The sequence below is a fragment of the Anastrepha obliqua genome, chromosome 2 (assembly GCF_027943255.1).
Source record: "Anastrepha obliqua isolate idAnaObli1 chromosome 2, idAnaObli1_1.0, whole genome shotgun sequence".
Lineage (NCBI taxonomy): Eukaryota > Metazoa > Arthropoda > Insecta > Diptera > Tephritidae > Anastrepha > Anastrepha obliqua.
The window spans coordinates 36,985,606-37,006,657 of NC_072893.1; the positions used below are offsets into that span (position 1 = coordinate 36,985,606).

General features: G+C 39.0%; 1 protein-coding gene across 4 annotated transcripts in view; it reads left to right on the forward strand.

The window, feature by feature from the left end:
• The window catches only part of LOC129236891 (SH3 and F-BAR domain-containing protein DDB_G0274695), a 188,077-nt gene that overhangs the window by 93,597 nt on the left and 73,428 nt on the right, over positions 1–21,052 (forward strand). For all 4 annotated transcript variants that reach the window (XM_054871178.1, XM_054871180.1, XM_054871179.1 and 1 more), the window contains exon 3: positions 364–513. In XM_054871178.1, coding sequence (XP_054727153.1) covers positions 364–513 — 150 coding nt within the window. The remainder of the gene's footprint in view (positions 1–363; positions 514–21,052) is intronic.

A 21,052-nucleotide genomic window follows, 5' to 3' on the forward strand; every position in this document is an offset into this window, starting at 1 on the left:
TCTCTGGTCGCTGGCACCTAAAAGTGTCTTCCACTAACTTTTTTTACGATAAATATTTCTATGCAATATATGAATGTATTGGTCAATAAAAGAAGAAATACATAAATATTACAAAAAAAAAATTTAAAAGAAAAATGGTAAATAATAAATATTATGTCTAAATTTTCTAAACTATCAACAGCGCAGCTTTCTACTTACTTTCATCCTTTATTACTTTCTTACTTTTGTGTTTTTTTATGTTTTTTCATTCGTTCGTTTTCCTAACACAATTTTTGTTTTTTTTGCTTAACCAAAACTTTTTCAATATTTCAATACTTTTGTATATATATATATATAAATCTATTTCTATATATCTTTTGAAAGCTCACACATTCTCGTTCGAAATCTGTATTGAAGAGTTTACGTTGTCGTTCGTCACGACGCTCCAAATCGAAATCCAAATCGTCGGTTGAATTGTCAACAGCAAATCAAAATGGCGGTGAGACAAATAATGTCAGTAATGGCGATGAAAAGGTAAGCGACCGATGCGTTACAAATCTACTTACATATGGATGTCGATTTCACTGCCACCCCGTACCTGCCACCTGCATAACGCATTACCACCAACGGTCACTCAGGCCATCACTAAACTAAATAAAAATAAAAAAAAAACATTCCTTCAACGAAGTTCATCTCATAACTGTGTAAAACGCATGCATACCTAATTTCCTCTTTGTGTTTATACATCTGTATGTATGTACTTACTATATATTACCACACCCTCGGAAATAAATATCTAATAATCGTGAAAAATATTATGTAACAATAGTAATCACCCACTCCGAAATATTGGCTCTGCACAATACGCAAAAAATAATGTTGCCATTCTAATCAAATCATATGTGGCTGCATATACATGAAATAATTTCTCAGCAGTTGTTTCTATATTAATAAATATTTTACTATATTCACTGACTCTTTGATACTCAAAATATTCAATAAATATGTAACTCCATTTCATCAACGCGTTCAAATAATATCCACATCACACCCCTACTCACTCATAACCACCGGATGATTAGTTACACCTGGAGAAAACTTGGTACGAATCGGCTTATAACTGGGGAAAATGTGAGACAAAATTCGATGTGTCAATTAGAATTTCATTATTTACACAAATCAATTCATTTCATAAAAAAAATGTAGTTAGTTTAAAATAAATAATTTAAGGGGTTAGGAGTAGTCAGAATTTTCAAAAAACTGGATTTTTTATTTTTGCATTTTCTTAAAGTATAATGTCTTAAAAATATTGTCTAAAAATTTGAAGTGAATCAGGCAAACACTTTTCGAGTTATTCAATAATTAACAAAGGGCCCTCGGGCGCTCCGGAGCGTTCCCAAAACTTAAAACACCCTTAAGTCTTTATTAAGTTGCTAGGTAGCCTGCAACAATGTGGATTCGATTTTTTTGGATTTTGTTGCATGCTTAAAATTTTAGCTTATTTACGAGTGTTGCCTTTTATACAATACTAGCCAAACACCCAAAAAGGGTGTACGCGCCAATTATATAATATATATATATGTACCTTCTACTCAAATATGAACGACACGTTATCAATAAAACGGTCCGCGGATGACATATGGCAAAAATAAATTTTTTGTTTTTTGGTAAGACTGTTATAAGCTTACATGGCAAATTTCAGCGTGATATGTCACATAGTTTGTTTTCTGTGCTACTGTAAACAAGTCAAGCTCGAGTGTGTTCTTCGAATTTAACGATGGAAATTCAAGTTGAACAAAGAATTTGTTTGAAATTTTGTTATTCCACCAAATTTCGGCTTCAGACGCCTTAAAAATGTTGCAGACAACCTATGGGGACTCTACTCTATCGCGTGCACATGTTTTCCAGTGGTACAAATCGTTCAAAGAGGGCCGTACATCAAACCAAAAAACCACGCCAAAGTCGCTCAAAAATTAAGGTTATGCTGACTATTTTTTTCGATTACGAAGGTGTGGTGCAATCGGAGTTCCTTCCGCAAGGCGGACCGTTTTATTGATAACGTCTCGTTCATATTTGAGCAGAAGATATATAGCTGTACCCGGCGCGCGTTGCTACGCCAACCACTAAAATAAATTTAATGTAATTCTGGTAGCTTAACTTTTCCACTGGCGCAGCACATTCCAAGGTTTCATTTTTAAATTTGAGTGCATTACAATACATGCAAATTTTATTCATTTTTCCAATGACGACATTTGGATGAAGACTGTATTCATTATTACTGTCATAATGGAATGCACTAAGATTCAAATCAGCGTGCAGTGTTCGTCTGGATCGAACAGTGCCTAATCGAACATTTTGCAGCCTTCTTTCCCGTAGTTCAGTTCAGTTGTCTCAGAAGAACGGGTCTGATTAGTATGTATTCGATCAGTTTCTAACCTTGCTTCTCGTTGTTCAGACGATTCAGACGAATGGGTCTCAGTGGCGTATACTCGAAGATTTCCCAGCCTTGATGCACGTTGCTCGTCTGCTCTTCTCTTTCGTGCTTGAGGTGTAGATCGGCCAATTGCTCGTCGCTTTGGAGACATAATTATACAGGAACGCCGGATGCTGTTGAATTTATAAGATGTCGCCAAGTCGCCGATGGTATACGATGCCAAAAAAAAAAAAAAAACTGCAAAGCAAATGCGTTCGGAATATCAATCAGCAGTCAAGTCCTTCACATTCATACGCATTCGATGATCTTCGTAAATTCACTGTAGAAAATGAATATAATCAGCTCACAGAAACTATAAATATTTAATCCCATTGAAGTATTTATCTAAATTAATTCAGCTGAACGGGACAGAAGTTGCTACTCTGCAGCGCCACCTGGCATCAATCAGCGTGTTCTACAAACCTTATCCGTGGAAAAATACATATACAAACCAGTTTTTACAATAATCGGTCCAGTAGTTTTTGAGTTCATCGATGACATGCAGACAAACATTAATTTTTATATATAAGATTAAACTTCCTGCCGGTAGATTTGCAGGCAAAATATATCGCGCGTAGTGCGGCAGTAAGACTGAACACTCTAAGTAAGTAAGCTACGCTCACGGCAGATTCAAGGCTGGCACTTCGGAGATTCCCGGATTGGTGGACTACGCACTCCCGCCTACACTTGCCATAACAACGTTCACGTCCCTCCTACCGCCAAAGGATGAGTAGGAACGGGATGATGTAAGACAGGGCGAGTCTATCCATGCATACGCAGATGGCTCAAAGCTCGAAAGCAGGGTGGGCGAAGGTATATATTCCGAGTATCTGGGGATCTCCTTTAGTTTTCGGCTCACCGACTACTATGGTGTCTTTCAGGCTGAACTGATGGCAATAATGAAATCCGCGACACTGGTGCAGTTTGATGCGATATCTGGAAATGACATTTAGATTTTCACTGACAGCCAGACGGCCATAAAATCCCTCACAAAACAGTCGACAATCTCCAAGGTAGCCATGAAATGCCGCACATCTTTAAAGAGATGGCTGAGTCATTTCACCTAAAGGTAACATGGGTGCCTGGCCATCGCGGCATAGAGGGTAACTGTAGAGCCGATGAACTAGCGAGACTCGGCACCAAGTTGACCGATGAGTACATAGACAATGACATAGGCATACCCTTTCAAACACGCAAGCTACTTATCCTTGAAGAAATCGTCAGGAAAGCACACGAAAGATGGCGTAATGATGACACCTGCAAAATCGGCCGTCAACTGTGGCCGACTCTCAATGCTAAACGTACAGAATCTTTGCCAAAATAGGCACAGCCTTAGCACACTGATTTCAGTCATAACGGGGCACGGCCTAATAAGTAGATACGTCTAAAGGATGGATGTGCAAACACATGACTTCTGTAGAAGTTGTTTAGATGAGGACGAGGACGAGGAAGAGACAATTTCGCACCTACTGTGCCACTGTCCTGCTCCATCCAGACGTAGATTAACCATTTTAGGTAGAAATTTTTTTTAATGAATTGGAAGATCTCAGTACTTTCGAAATCAGGGATCTTCTAAAAAAATTTAAAAGTGCACACAGGTTTATGAGAGATAAGGACAAGTAACCAATGCGGCATCACAATGGGCTTCATAGTATGAGTGTGTCCCACAAGACGACCGTTTCAAATTAACCTAACTTAGCCTTATTTTGTTTGTGATGGGAACCAGGATATGTGCCAGTTGCTTCATTTATACTGGCCAGGATATCCTTCCCCGCACTATTCTCAGCAGTTATTACACTGCCTAGGTAGGTAAAATCTTCTACTTGTTTAATTCCTTTGCCATGAAGCATAAAATTGTTGTAAATTTTCGTGTTCATTTGTATTGATTTCGTTTTGTCGATATTGACTTCAAGGCCAAAAATTTACCCGACCCGACACACAGAGCGTTGAGTTTTACTTGCTCGTCAGAGTGCTTTATTGATTATAAGCTAATGTCATTCGCATAAGCGAGGTCTTCTACAGGGTCTGGCACTCGAAGTGTAAGCAATTAAAAAGTCCATACATTTATTTTAGAAAATTACTTTTATTCGATTCAAAATAAAAAATGTGTTAAAATAATACAAAATTAAGAATCAATTTACTTTTTCTCAATATGACCACCTTTTGGCTTGACTGTCGCCTCGAGACGGTCCAGAAACAAATCGCAAGCTTCCCGAATGTGACTTGCAGGTATTTTGGCCCACTCGCGGACAATGGCTTTTTTCAGCGCCTCGAGACTGGTGAATCATTTAGTTCGGACCTTGCTCTCCAAAATGGTCCAAAAAGATTAATCCATCGGATTCACGTCTGGTCAATTTGAGAGCCATTGTGTGGACGTCATGAAGTTCGGAACTTTCGAGTTTTGTGAGATGGCCCACGGCTTCAAAGCAACCTCCAGAAAGCCCTATCGTTTTGAGAGCTTACGGGTTGCTCAATTTGAAACATTTTCTCGTCAGAAAACACAATGTTCGGAAATTGATCGCTTTCGGTCAAGTGAAGCAACTCCTTCGCTCTCTTAAGTCTGACTTGTTGCTGCTTTGGTGTGAGATCATGCGCCTTTGGGTCTTGTAACGCTTGACTTTGAGTTAATTTTTCAGTATGCGGCGGATGTTACGGTCAGATATTTTCAGCTTTTTCGCCATTTGATTGTCACTTCGCTCAAGTCGCTTCTTTTTTGAACCATTTCCCGTGACGTTGCAGTCTTTTGATGACCAACTCCATGACGTTTCGCGATGCTACCAGTATCATTGTAACGAGTAATGGTGCGATAAACAAACACTTTTTTTAATTTAAGGTACTCGAGCTCACAAAAAATCGCTGGTTGTGATTATCCAGCCAAATATAATGCAATCATACTATTACGTTTGAAATCCATTACTGATTTTCTTTTTTCGCGTTTGTTCTCGGCAAAATGCTTCCGCGCGCTTGCAAACAATACTCTGGAGTGTCATTTAGCCAACTATCAGACAGCTGATGCCCGTGCATCAGTAGCGCGAGCGGTCGAAGTTGGTTACACTTTAAGTGCCGGACCCTCTAGATCAGGGGTAGCCAAACGGTGGACTATTAGTCCAGTCGATCGTGGCAAGTCAAAAAAATATAAATACAATATACATACGTGGAACAGACTGCGCAACACTGCTGCACGCATTAAAGGTGGTAAACTATCGACACTATCGATGGTTGAGCACTATCGAGTCGACCTACTATTGATAGTTCTGCACTACTGATAGTGTTCGATAGTGCCACCGACAGTTTTATTTACACATCACTGAAATAAATTGCACGTTTATTCATTTGTAGCGTCGCTTGGCTTGTGAAAGTAATTTTGTTGAGTGCAGTGAGAATTGTTTTACTTAAAATTAAACAAAAAAAAAGCATCATCTTGTATCATTTTTCAATCGCCGTTCCGTCACGTTATTTATCCTCTCTTCTACGCAGTACAGCTCTCTTTTGTTTTCGGCTCGTTATCGCCATTTTCAAGCCTTTAGTTGACGAGGCCTGGTTGACGACAGACTAGCGCGAACCGATATAATTCACGATTAGACTGCATCGCCCCTCATAGGTACCTACGCTATGGATAAGTGGTTGAAAAGAAACGCTGAAGGAATATCAAATGAAGAAAGAAATGTTCATGAAGGTTCATCAAATGAAGTAAGATCATATTTTTGATATTTTTACTATTGCAAACGAACCTCTTATAAATCCTACCTATCGACGCCGTTCAAGATAAGGAATTCAGGGAATTTATCTAGAAAATCTAGAAATTAAGGCAGTGGTATCAGACTTCGAAATTCGCTTTAGTGATTTCAAAAAAATTGAGAAGTTGGTCGAATTCATCAGTTATCCGTTTAATAATTCCATTGATCATAGTGATATCTATGAAATAGCTACAAAATTTGCAGATACATTTCAAGTGGACCACATGATACTTCAAAACGAAATTATAACTCTGCGCTGCGACATATTTCTAAAAGCAAGATTATCCTCAGGTCTAGATTTCTGGGCAATGGTTTCCAACGAAAAATATCCAAATTTGAAGAAATGTGTTGAACAACTGCATTCGTGTTTTGGTTCAACATATTTATGTGAGTCAACATTTTCGTACTTAAAACAAACAAAAAAAAAACATCGTTCTGGCTTGACAGACGCTCATACATTGGACTCTTTAAGGTTGACAATTTCCAACTACAAACCTGATTTTGCTAATCTAGTAGAAGATGCTCAGACCCAATGCTCACACGAATGCTCAACTAAATAAGTAGTTTTTTAGAGTAATTTTTATGTTTTTCTTCTTAATAAAATAAAAAGACTACATAATTGTGTACTGAACTATGCTGCTTTATTAAGGTTTTCAAGAAGTATGTAATTGGTAGATCCCACAGGGTGTCGTCAGTGAACAGTAGATCTTGGGTCTAATCAAGTTGGCCATCCCTGCTCTAGATGTTCGGTGAAGTTCCTGTATTTATTTACAAATTTCAGTGTTACGAGTATTTTGGTAGCTCCAACGTAAACGCACTCGAACAACTCTTTCTCCTTGGACCGACGCCACCGAAACTGCTATGCACTCTGTTGCATAGTGTAATTAGCTGAAAGACTAGGCTACATACTTTTGAACCAAAAAGCGATTTACAGTTGCATACCCATTTGATCTAAATTTGAGAGTAATCGCTAAAAAGTTTCACGGGACAACTAAGTAAGCAGATCAAGTCACACACACACACATATATACATACATTCGTTGTCTGGTTTATGTGTATGTATGTATGCAAATTTATAAGTGTACGGCAATAAATAATTGTATGGCAAATTTCACACATTGGCTATGAAAAATTAAGAGCTTTTATTGCAGAAAACGAGTGTGTATGTATGTATGTATGTATGTACATGGGATGTATAATTGCTTATATGACTACCAAAAAAACCGCTCTGGTAACCTATAAAAAAATTAGTTGCGCATACAGTTAGTACACGAAATTTCGTAAGAAGGCAGTAGAAAATCAAACATTAAACTCATTTTTTTCTAACTAACCGCAAATATCTAAGTTTATATGTATGCATTTACATATATATCTATATACATGCGCGCATACCTACATAGATAAACCTTTATGTAACATCTTTGTGCAGTCTTGAACTTAGTTTAGTAAATTTTACTTTTTTATTTTAATTTTTTAAAATTCATTAAAATTGAATTGAAAAGACACCGCAAAGCTAATAAAATCTGCTAAAGGGCTTGCCGTTAAGCCATTCAACGTGACTTAAACAAGGTGGCAATCGCATATGTGCATATCAATGTACATATGTATAGGTGTAGTAGCATCATTACAGGTTTTTGTGTTGTAACAAAAATGCTTACATACATTTCAATAAGCCACGTGCTGTAACAGCTGCTGGTGCCAGACAGTTGACAGCCATATTATTAAAGCTCTTCTAAGCTAATAAGCCAAACTAATTGCCAAATCTCTTGTTTTCGCGCGAATAAAATATATTTGGTGTCTTATTCAATCTTAAAGCATATACAGGGTACGACACTCGAAGTGTAACCAATTAAAAAGTCCATAAATTTAGTTTGGAATATTACTTTTAATCTACTTAGCATACCCGTGACCTTTGCTGCTTTGGTAGCCGCAAGCCGTATCTGGGCCCAGAAAGTAAGCCTGCAGTCAAGTTGAATACCTAAGTATTTCACTACTTTTTGAGTCACTAAAGACATGTCGCCTATTTGCATGCTGACCTTGAGTGTCATAAGGATGACTCCGGTTTTATGTTTGGCGAGTTCCAGGCCGTGATCCTCAAGCCATATTTGCGTCCTTATCATGACTTGGTTCAGCTTCCTTCTAGCGTCCTCAGTGTCCCGAGCTGTTATGACCGCAACTATATCGTACGCGTATCCCACTAGATATGTGGCTTCTGGCATTTCTATGCTCAATATCTCGTCGTATCTCAGATTCCAGAGATGGGGGCCGAGAATAGATCCTTGAGCTGCGCCAGACGTTATCGCTTTTGTTTTCTGAGCATCTGGTGAGTCGTACAACAGTTCACGCTCACTCAGGAATCACTCACTGGAGAATCCTTAGCAGGTATGCAGGTATTCAAAACCTTTCTGCCTTTATAATATCTATCCATCGTAGGCTGTTAAAGGCGTTTCGTACTTCAAGCGTTGCCAGAACGGTCATGCGGTTCGGGTAGTGGCGTTCGCGTTGGAGGACATTTGGCTCCCACAAGACGACGCAAGTTGCCATACTGTCATATGTGCAGATTTATAGGAAAAGTAGTCAAAAATGGGTTAGAATGTGGGACCACGGCGGATTTATGCCGGATATTATATTAAAAAAATAAATGCCATGCAATTTTTTGTCAGATTAAAATATCAAAAAAAAAAAAATTTGTTCCACCAATATTTCTTTTTGTATTATTATTATTTTCAGTTCTCAAGCTCTTCATAAAACAGCCCATATAACAGAAAAACATTTATGTATGTTCGCGATCGTAGTATTTGATAGCAGCCTCCGTCATTTTACTAATACAGCAGGCATTACTAACCGGCACGATAGATTTTCTCACTTCAAAGTGCCCTTTGACTCCTTTCGTTTTCTCAGTAATCCCCCAAACTAAAATTTTTCTGCCCACTAAGGTGGCCGTATACTGTATATTCTAAAAAGCGTTGCGAGTGTTAAAATGCGCGCGAACAACAATTATTTCGTATTTGTCATGCATATTTCTCAGAGCATCTCTAATGAGTAATCACGCCCTGCAACTACCTCTGTATGTGTGTATGTATACATAAATGTCGTTTCACTGGTTTTTAATTTTCGCTAATTGCAAGAGTCGTAAAGGCATCTATTAAAATTAAAATATATGCATGTACACTAGGGCGGCTCGATTTAAAAATCGTTCATTGCTCTGTGAAAATCGTATTCTAGGGATCAAAATAAGAAGCTTTGCCGAAGGAACCATACCTCTAAAACGAATTCTGATGTCCCCCAATTTGGGTCGAACGAAAAATCCCACTTTGACTCATTTAGAGTGCTCCAATCGAGTCCAAATGTATGACCGACCCCCACTAACCTTGGACGGCCGATCCACCCATGCCAGTGGCACACCCCCTGGAACTCCCCTGAGGGAATCATTTCAAAATATCACCATTTCTGGCCTTTGCATGAGAAAAGAAACTAAAAAGTTCGACCCAAATTGGAGGACATCAGAATTCGTTTTAGAGGTATGGTTCCTTCGGCAAAGTTTCTTATTTTGATCCCTAGAATACGATTTTCACAAAGCAATGGGCGATTTTTTTGCCTCCCCACAAATCGACCCGGCCTAATGTACACACATACAAATATGTATACACATATGTACATACATACATACATACATATATGCACTTTCAAGTCATGTACTAACAACTTACTTAGCGCTGCATTTATAAACCTAGTAATTATTTACGAATGTATGTACGCACTTGAAAATGTATTGCAGCCTTAAGACTACATTAAAACAAAATTCTAAGCAAATAAGCTAACCGCCAATAAATCGCCTCAAACACTCATACATAGTTCCCAGAATTTCATACAAAGCTGTGACGAGTGTGGGTAACTATGTAATCTCGAAATGGTAGTGCACCCCCACCTATACATACGTAGTTATGTATGTATGTATGGATATGCATGCGTATGCGTACGTGTATCCCACCCACTACTCACTTTTAACTGCATAACAAAGACTTTCTCTGCTCGTAATCGAAGCTCCCTGTGAAAAGTTCTCACTTTATGGCGTTAACTGTTTAAAAATATTATAGCAAAGTGGAGACAGACAACTGGATGCACAACTGAAAGCACATGCAAGCGCTTAGTGAAGTTTCAAACCAACGTAGTTTGTGTAAAAGCTTTTGAAGCTTTTTTATAGCTTGTGCGTCTGGTGTCTCCCACAAATTGTAACTAACAAATATGCAACTCTATTTCGAAGGGTAGCCATATACACTAAAAAATAATTCAATTATTTAACGTAGTAAAATATTATTAATAATAATAATAAAATAACAAAATAATGATACAAATTATTTACTCACAATCAAATTTGCATTGTTTTTTTTCTAATATGTAAACATATTAATTTATTTTTATTTTTCTCCTTGCAGGTAAGTTCAACTTCATGACACAGCTACATATAAGTATATAAAGTATACAGTCTTGGAAACCACTTCGAGATACCTGTAAGTTTATCAACTATTTTTATTTTTTTTTTGATTTTAAATTACTTAAATTTTTTTTATTATTTATGTGCTAGTAGTGATAATTTTAATTTTCGTCTAGAAAACGACCGAACTACATATTTCAGATCGATTGCGTATAACTAAATGGCAATATTGTGGTTTTTTGGTTAAGGCTATTTTTCTTTGTTGCCAAAGAGTAGATTCTCGAATCGCAGTTAAGCAATGAATAAACTTTTCATTTTATTATAGGCATTGTTTTTTTTAATTATTATTATGTGTATAGTAAGCAGTGCAAGGGTATCTTTGGGAAAACGTGGGGTTATTCTCGTAACAAGATCATATGGATCTGCACGGCTATGATAAGACCTATTATCACCTATGCATCAGTAGTCTGGATAAGTAGACTCTCTCTCGTGGGAGTCAGGATCATCTTATCGAGACTACAACGCACTGTGGCCATCTGTTGCACCGGAGCTTTTCCGACTATTTCAGACTTTGGTTAGTCGACCACTTGATGTTTTCATCCAAGAAGAGGCCTTGAAGACCATCTGTAGGCTGAAACACAATGGGCATCGGTACGGCCCCTGTCCGACATTGGACAGCAGAGTAGGCAAGGACTTCGATCCAACGATCCTCGCCATGTCCCTTGACTCCATGTTATCCGGAGTCGTACTTGAGAAGAGATACAGTGTGGTGCTGCCAGAAGCTCAATTGTGGTCAAACTCTGAAAATGAGCCCGGCAAACACTATCCTCGCTTTTTCACGGATGGCACCAGGATCGATCACGTTTCCGGCTCTGGTGTCTACATGGAATCCAGCGGGCCAAAACTAAACTTTGGTCTTGGAATGCACGCATCTGTGGTTCAAGCGGAGGTGTATGCTGTTCAAGAAGCTATGAACTTTGTTGATGGAGAGGCGCTCATGGCCTTAGACAGCCCTCCAACCACTTCAAGGGTAGTTGAGTATTGCAAATCCAGGTGGAACTATGTGGGTAGTCATAATATCCTGATGCTAACATGGGTCCCGGGACATGTGGGTATCGCGGGTAACGAGATCTCGGACTCTTTAGCTAGGATATGCTCTGAGCCAACTTCCTTAGGTCCGAGTCCGTTCTGCCACTCCCTTCTGCAGCCATCAAAGCCACGGTTGGCAAACGGGTTACTTTAACCCACAATCGAGCTTGGCTGGCTGAGAGAGGCTGCAGATGGACTAAACTGATGTTACCTGTCATGTCCGACCAACTGTTGCAGTTCCTCCTGTCATTAAGCAGAAGGGACTGTAGGCAGCTGATTGGACTGATGACGGGCCTCTTTCTATGGCAAGCCACATGGAAAGGTAGGCATCTCAGACAGCGCACTCTGCCTAGCATGAGGATGAGACGGCGGACCACTTTCTGTGCTTCGCTCGAATCAGGCTTGAGGTCTTTGGCACTGATGTGTTAAGAAGCGACGAACCTTCTGAGGTATCGGAGCTTTTGGCATGCTCGTGACGTTGTTTCAGCGATGAAACAGAATAAATTCATATACCCCAATTTTTCCCACCCAACTGACTATTGGGTACGAAGGGTGCCACTTATAATTTCCGGCCAATCTCACCAACTACTGCAAAACCTTCTTGACGTTCATTTGAGTGACTCTATTACGAGTTTTTTGGTTTGTTAAAATTAATCCAAAATGACTCCATTTTGTTACGCTTGAAGAAACAATGATCTTGAGAGCAGTCTTATGCAGAGGCTTTCAAACGACTTTGAAATGAAATAATTGATCGCATGCCGGCCCAATTCCAGGATTGCCATGATCTTATCAACATTTTCGACAATTGGCCTACCAGAGCATGTCTCATCTTCGTCGTGCATATTACGAGAACGCAGCTGTTGGAATCTATGCTTTGCTGCTGCTTTCTATACTGTATTGAGTTCATTAACAGCACACATTTCTTTTGGGTGCCTGCTCCGACTTTTTACCTTTGTCGAAGGTAGGTAGGTGAAATGATTGAAGTACCACTCTGGCACTCCTCAAGGAACACTAAAGCGCCGTTTTGAGACTATTATGAGACCTCCAACAGGCAACTATTGACAGCCAGCCAGAGCTGTTGTAATGAAGAAGATTGATGGGATTTAGGTTGGCAGACTGCCCCAGACTGTCGAAAAAAGGAGCACCCAGTGATCTTAATCGTCTAGCTGCCAAACCCGGACATTTACAGAAAAAGTGTTCATCAGTCTTCTTCTCTGAAAGCTCTCCACAGCTTCTGCAATGTGGGCTCACCAATAAGCGGGAAACACAGCTATAAGTTTTCTAATTGAATGGCGTGGAGTCCTCAAGTCTTTGTAAGTCCTGCGACTATTGTACTGAGACCGAATTGCTTTCGAAATAGCAAATCCAGAAATGAAGCTTCATCTTTTCTGTGCTTTCCTGAGGAATAAGTTGTAAAATTCCTCTTTAACAACAGTCAGGGAGATGGCGATGGCCGGCTAGGAGGTCTCGGAGACCAATTCAGTCCACTTACATTTCCCTTTATGTTACTATATACTGGAGCTCAGATCAGAGAAATGTTTCTTGCACACCCAAGATATTTGATCTCCTCCTTACAGTAGTTGACTAGTTTGGATCCCACCATGGCGTTGTTAGAGTTTTGATCGCGGCTTGACTATCGGAGAAAATGTTAATATCTCCCTTGCTTCCACGTTGTTTAAGCATTTTGCATGCCTACAGCATCGGAAAGACTTCTGCCTGAAAAATACTAGCTGTATTCGACAATTTTAAGGAAATAGATAAATTGGCTGATTGGAAACCCCTGCTCCGACTCTCGATTCCATCTTGGAGCCGTCAGTGAAGACAGAGGTGCAAGCTTCGGTCCAAATTTCCCCCCTCATTCCAGTCCTGTCTACTTGGAAAGATTGCCTAGGCACGACTCTCAAACCCTAGATTGCGGATAGAGAGGTCAGTCTAAAGTTCAGAGAAATACGGCTTAAAAATGCTACCAAAGGCCAACCTCTTTTAACCTGATTGCACTTTGAGCAGCGATGGAAATAACGTAAAAGTCGATGGGAAGTAAGTGCAAAACGACATTCAGCGTTCACCTTTGTAGTAGCTCTACAGAAAGTTGTGTCGAATTTTGAATTTTTTACCTGTAGGTTGGTTAAGTTGAAGCGGTTGTCCTATGGGACACACTCAGGCTCATTGCCCATTGTGATGCCGCGTGGGGAGCTTTCCCTATTTCTCCTAAAACCAGCAAGTAGTTTTCAAAAATGAGTAGTAAAGTCCTCTTACGTCGAACAAAACTAGCACTCATCAAAACAAGGCTCTCATCATGCCCGTCCTAACGTATGGCGCAGAAGCGTGGACGATGACAACATCCGATGAAATGACGCTTGGAGTGTTTGAGAGAGAGATTCTGCGTAAGATTTTTGGACCTTTGCACGTTGGCAACGGCGAATATCGCAGGCGATGGAACGATGAGCTGTATGAGCTTTACGACTACGCGGCGAATAAAGATCCAGCGGCTACGTTGGCTGGGTTATGTCGTCCGAATGGATACAAACGCTCCGGCTTTGAAAGTATTCGATGCGGTACCAGCTGGTGGTAGCAGAGGAAGAGGAAGGCCTCCTCTGCGTTGGAAAGATCAGGTGGGAAGGACTTAGCTTCACTTGGTGTGTCCAATTGGCGACGATTAGTGCGAGAAAGAAATGACTAGCGCGCTTTGTAAACTCGGCCAAAATCGCGTAAGCGGTTATCGCGCCAATTAAGAAGAAGAGAAGAATTTTCAAAAATTTTAGAATATCTCTTATTTCTGCACAACTGAGATCTTCCAATTCATTAAAAAAATTTCTACCTAGAATAGCAAATTTTTTACCTATACTGCCAAGGAACTTTTTCGAAGCGTATTGCTTTTAAACGCCTCATAGTAAGAGCTCATGCGAAGTATGCATCGTTTTTATAACTCACCTTCAGAACTTCCCATTTCACCTAATTGGGTAGTTTTATTGATTCGCAAATTAGTGCTAGGTAATAAAAAAATCTTCTTTTCCCTCTCAAATTACTTAACTTCGCAAATTTTTTACCTCCCTCGTATATGTAAATCTGTATCTAAGTACTTAAGTATAACTACAACAATGCACAGCGTTTGGGTGCATACATTTGTCTACGTTTTGGGACAGACAGTATTTGGGGGCACAGACAAACCGCGCAGACAAGACACTCAATTGCAGTCAGAAGACATGAATGAAAAACTTTGGGAATGCTACATTAATGCAAGTACATACATATTACACATATACATACATACCTATATACATACATACATACAAATGTACATTTATATTCAGATCCATTGTGCGCCCAACTTTATGGGCTAAAAGACATTGAGACGCTAAAGGCACGACCTGCATTTCCACCCAGAGCCGAAAACAACCGACAAAGCACAGGAAAAACCGAAAAGTCATCAAATAAAATGGTAAACCAGTTTATGTGCACAATATTGGAACAACATTTACAGTTAGCATGAATGGAAAGCTGCTTCGCCGTGTGTGTGTGTGTGTGTGTGTATGCCACCAAAAAGCTAAATCGCTTGCAAAAAGTCATTACACCATCGACAATTATGAACGTGCCACAGTGACCTGCAATGGCGATTGATGGCAATAACAGCAACAACAACAACAATAATTGCTACTTACCCTACTTACAAGTGCGAATATGAGGCATGAATGTGCCAAGTGGCGCGAACAAAATCGGTTGGTGAAACGAATAGCAAATCGGTGTGACGGGTTAATTGAGTCATTAACAGCAAATTACCAGTAAATATTGCACATACACACACACACATATGCACGTACATGTACATATCGCAATGAGCAGCATATCACAGGAAATTCCTGTTCCAGTAGACTTTTACGATTTCTTTCTCCACTTGGCGCCACAGCGAGGCGCTGATCAGCTGTTACTTAGCGGCTGGTCAGAGAGGCCCATAGCTCACTCAAGTCGCAGAGTTTATGGGCGATTGTCGAACTCACATGGACATTTTTGTATGTGGCATGCAACAAGTGACTACATTAGGCGCAGTTTGTGTTACAAGAATTTTTATTGTAATTTATTTTTGACATGGCGGCCGCTATCGCAGTGAATGTAATCGCAGCGACATAATTCTAATTGCACAATCAACCGACGTACAGACTACTTGCGCACCAGCATCCGTGGCAAGTGACAAGTCGCGGTAAATCGCATGAATCTCAATATATGTATACATACACGTACATACATTTACACATATATAAGCACACACGCAACCAACGTCAGGGTCAATCACTCAGCGACTCGACTTCAGCTGCTCCAACATAAAAATTCGCGCAAGATTTTCGAATACCGTTGCACGCATTGCTAACAAATCTCACACACCTGCAACAAAGCCGAGAGTTGCTTCTTGCGATTGCCACATGAAATTGCCACATGCAATCGCAGTTATGTTTGTTAGATAAGCGGCAACAAAAACAAATAGAAGACAAGTCAAAATCGCAAACACCACCAACAGCAAAAGATGCAGCCAAAAACGTGTGTGTACCACATGTGTGTGTGTGTGTGTGTGTGTGTATTTGTACTTCACAAAAGCCACATCCGAATTGCGCGGCAACAGTTAGAAACGGAACAATTGCTGTTTTAACGGTGCGCTGTTGTTGTTGTTGTTGCTTTGACATCCGTAGTGTGCAATATGCGAGCGCATGTTGCAAGCGCAATACTAATGGCAACAGCGGCATGCAACACGCTAGCAACAGGTGTAATTGACGGTCTTGGGCATACGCGTTCATGTTTTTGTTTTGTGTTGAGATGCTGTGGCGTAGATAGCAGACATTAGGGATGTAAATTTTCGGAATTTTACTGATCGCGGGATTTTCGGTATCTTATATTGCCATCACGCCGTCCCGAAACTGTGAAGAAATTAAACGAAATATAGAGTTGGTTGTAGTTAAAACATAGTAGTGAATTACTTTTTGAGATTAAAGAACCGTTCATTTTGATTAAAGCGTAATTTAAAAAAAAAATTAAAATTAAAATATGCATTCACATATTCTAGAAGGTTTGCACTTTAGCAGCCACCCCAACAAGTGCATACACATGCATACATATATAATGGGTGTTTTTTAGGAGCTATAGGAAAGTTTTTCAAAAAAACACACGTAAAATTCAGAAAAATGCATGAAATTTTTATTTAAATCGATAGTACAGTCCTTATAATATATTTAATGTTTGAAGATTATTTCATGCAAATGTTGACCGCGACTGCGCTTCAAATGGTCCATCCGCTTAGTCCAATTTTGACATACTCTTTCCAATGTTTCGGCCGGTATCTCACATATAAATGCTTTAATGTTGTCTTCCAATGCGTTAATTGAAGGAGGCTTGTCTGAATAGACATGAGCTTTAACATAGCCCCACAAAAAATAATCTAAAGGTGTTATATCGCATGATCTGGGTGGCCAATTGACAGGTCCCGAACGTGAAATAAAATGTTCAACGAACTCGCCTCTCAACAAGTCCATTGTTACGGGTGCTGTGTAGCATGTGGCACCGTCTTGCTGAAACCACGTGTCATGCAAGTCAAGCTCTTGCATTTTGGGCAAAAAAAAAGTTGGATATCATTTCATTATTTCACGGTAGCGCTCACCATTCACAGTTACGTTACGATTCGCAACATCTTTGAAGAAGTACGGTCCAATGATACCTCCAACCCATAAACCGCACCAAACTGTGACCTTTTCTGGATACATTGGTAGCTCTTGCAATTCTTCTGGCTGATCTTCACTCCAAAATCGACAATTCTGCTTATTTAGGTACCCATTGATCCAGAAATGAACTTCGTCGCTGAACACAATTTTTCGATAAAAAAGTGGATCTTAAACTTTCTTAACAGAACACGCATTTTTATAATAAAATTCAATGATTTGCAAGCGTTGTTCGTTTGTAAGACGATTCATGGTTAAATTATAGACCAAACTGAAGATGTTCGACAGTGAAACAAAACACGAAACGTGCGTCAGCTGTTTAAACCAACTGTTTAAAAAGATAATAGCTAAAAAATCATCCGTTACATAGTTTTCAGTGTAGCAAATTGTTTGCACTTATTGCGAATGGTTGGCCAAAACCGTTGGTGCTGCCTGTCATTAACATTGAGATTGAGGAGCTTTGGTGTGGTGGCATCTGATGCAACCACGTCAACGGATTTCCATTAATTGCTCACACAGCGAGTGCAATTGTTGGTGCTGCTGTTGTTGTTGATTGTTTGCTACAAATACACAGTCACACTTGAATATTTGAAGTCATTGTGCTCTACTTGTGCGAGTTAGTAAAGTTTGGGTGGGTTGTTTGACATTTTCTAATTGTGGTGGCTTAGATTTTAATTTGAAATAAAATCATACAATGATTTTGCTACTATCGATTTAATGCGAAGACCATTTGGCCAATCAGTCTAGCTCAAAGAGAATTTGGTAAATATTTATTACTCCATATTAACGTGCAACAAATTCGAGACGACTTCCCACCAAGACAATATACATAAAATGACATTGAGTTCGAGGATCTCTAAACCTTCAATTGCTCGTATAATGAAATAAAACTAAATACTATTGGTGAATGCTAGCTTGGCGACAAAAATAACACCCAGATCTTTAATTTCGTAATTACAATTTCAGCTATGGTATGCGAGTATAATAAAGTGCTAGTTTGAAGTTGCTAGAAAACCTCGTTGATTTCTGATAATTTTTCTTTGATAATACTACAATATGGTTCTGTCCAGACAGAGGAGGATAGGCGGATTTCAAAGTATTCAAAATTAAAAAAAAAATGACCTACCTTACCCATAATCTAATAGAAAAATATTACGAGACCACTGAGATTTAATTTTTTTCCACAGTGATTTCATTGTCCTACCTGATATGATCGCAGCTGACTTATCTCTCTTTTCAAAATCCAAATTAACACTTCAAATTATTTCGATAGAAGGCGAGAAATGCAGTCGATGCCAAGACATGTGTTTGAAGATGTTTTGAGGACTGGCTTTTTCGTTGGCATTTCGGAAGTGGCCTTGAATGAATAATTAATTTAAATGAATAATGCATGTTTTGCGTTTCATTGACCAATTCCCAGTATTTTTTTGACAACAGTGTGATACTAGGTTCGTCTCTTCCGATATATTCGTTTGTTGCAAATCCGCCTATCCCATTCTTTCATTGGAGTTAATCCCGCGGCTGAGATCCAGAACTCAACAAAGCTCGTGAAAATAAGGTGCTGCTGGAATTTCATGACTTTTAGTATACATTTTCATTTTCTGATATCGATATGGCAAACAAATTTGAAGAAAGAGCTGATATTTTGTAGGTGAACATCTTTGCCCCCACTAAAACCTGAGCTTGTGTCAGTGTTTTCGGATTTAATGAAGTGAATAAGTAAAAATCGCAAAGAAAAAATATATGTACTATCCGTTTTACCTAGGTACTTTTTATGAGTTTTGTTGAGATTTACGAATTTCCGGCCGCCGTAGCCGAATGGTTTGGTGCGCGACTACAAGGTTCGAATCTCCGTGCATGAAACACCCGTAATATGGCAATAAAAATAAGGTCTCAAATTGAAGTTTGCATCGAACTTTATTTTTAAGTCGCTTGCTCATAAAATATAATTTGAATACGTAAAGTATTCACGAATGTCGACCAGGTGGGAAACACCAGACGAATCCGTAAGAGAATTTAGCCAAATATTATTGCTTTTTTGGAATTCTTCCGGGATTCGCACTTCACTACCTCAAAAATCCACATGAACCAAATATATAAAATAAATGAAAATACCACCTTGATCAAAAAGTTCCCGGAATGTATTCAAAAAATTCAAAATTTGATACAAATGTATTCCTCAAGTGATATTAAAGACTTCAAAGTCCTTCCCCTCAACTGCAACACACTTATGTCAGCGTTTGAACCAGCCCTCGAAGCGTTTCCGGAACTCTATTTTCGGTATATTCATCATCCGAGCCGTCTTCGATTTGTCCAATACTTCCTTTCGGCTATTAAAACGCGTTCCCGTAGTAATTTTTTGACTCGATCAAACAGAAAAAATCGCAAGGAGCCATATGAGGGAATTCGATGGCTGTTGGATGGTATTCGTTTCGTTCTTGGCCGAAAATTCACGAATAATGGTGGCGCTATGCGACGAAGCATTTCTTTGCGTTTCTTTCTTTTTTGGCGAATTGCTTCACGTAAACGCCTCGTAACACCTAAATAATACTCTTCATTAACTGTCTGACTTTCTAGCAAAAATTCGTCGTTTACAATACCGTTGCAATCCAAAAAAACCCTGAGCAATGCTTTCTTTTTTGACAGAAAACGACGTAGTTTTTGATTCATTCGAAGCTCTCCACTCATTCGCCTGATGTCTGAATTGTGTTTTGTGCTCATAAACCCACATCTCGTCACCAGTAACAATGCTTTAGATGAATGTTGGGTCATATTCAGCCTAGGAAATCATGTCTTTGACGATATCAACGTGGCCATTTTTTTGCCAACTTTCCGCTCTATTCAGAAACGTTGTTTGCACTCGGCTAAACAGTAAACGGCTATTTTCTTTAAAGTATCAATACCGAGACAATTTTCCAATATTGCTCAGAATTGCGCTCCATTGAATCAATTTTTAGCTAAAAATTTAATACAAACTCATATTGGCAAATTTAAATCCAATTTTAAAACTATAAGAAATCGAAAACTCGTGCAGAGGTAGATTTACTCAAGACTACGTAACTTTTACAAATGTCAAGCAATTGTTGTGGTCTAGAAATTAAAAAAAATCGATTTTTTGTTTTTTCGATATTTCGAAAGTATAGTATCTTAAATTTTGAAATTTTCATGCGGAAATTCCCAATATTACTATATATGTAGCTTCTACAGCCCATTAACTAGGTGGAGAGCGGTCCGCGCCTTCTGTACCTCAAACTTTAAACTCATTTATCTCGAAACGACTTGGTTTTTGTATTTCAGATAAATAGAAGAGCCAAAATGGACAACACCGTCCAGGTCCAAATTTTCGTGAGGCTCAACATCAGCGTTATTTTTAAAATTATTAAAATAAAAAAAAAAAAATTTTTTCATTTTTGTATGAAAAGAAGTTAAATAAAAAGTCTAAAAAATGTAAATTTTTTTTTCATATTTTGTATTGTAAAAAAAAATTCCTCAAAATACTCTAAATTTTCGAGCTCTAGACCACCGGGTCCCCTTAATAAAAAAAATATAACTTAAATCAGTCGACTTAGAGCGTCAGCTGGCGGTTGTTCCGGGAGCTTTTTCATCAAGGTATCTCAATGGTATCTTCAAGTCGATAATG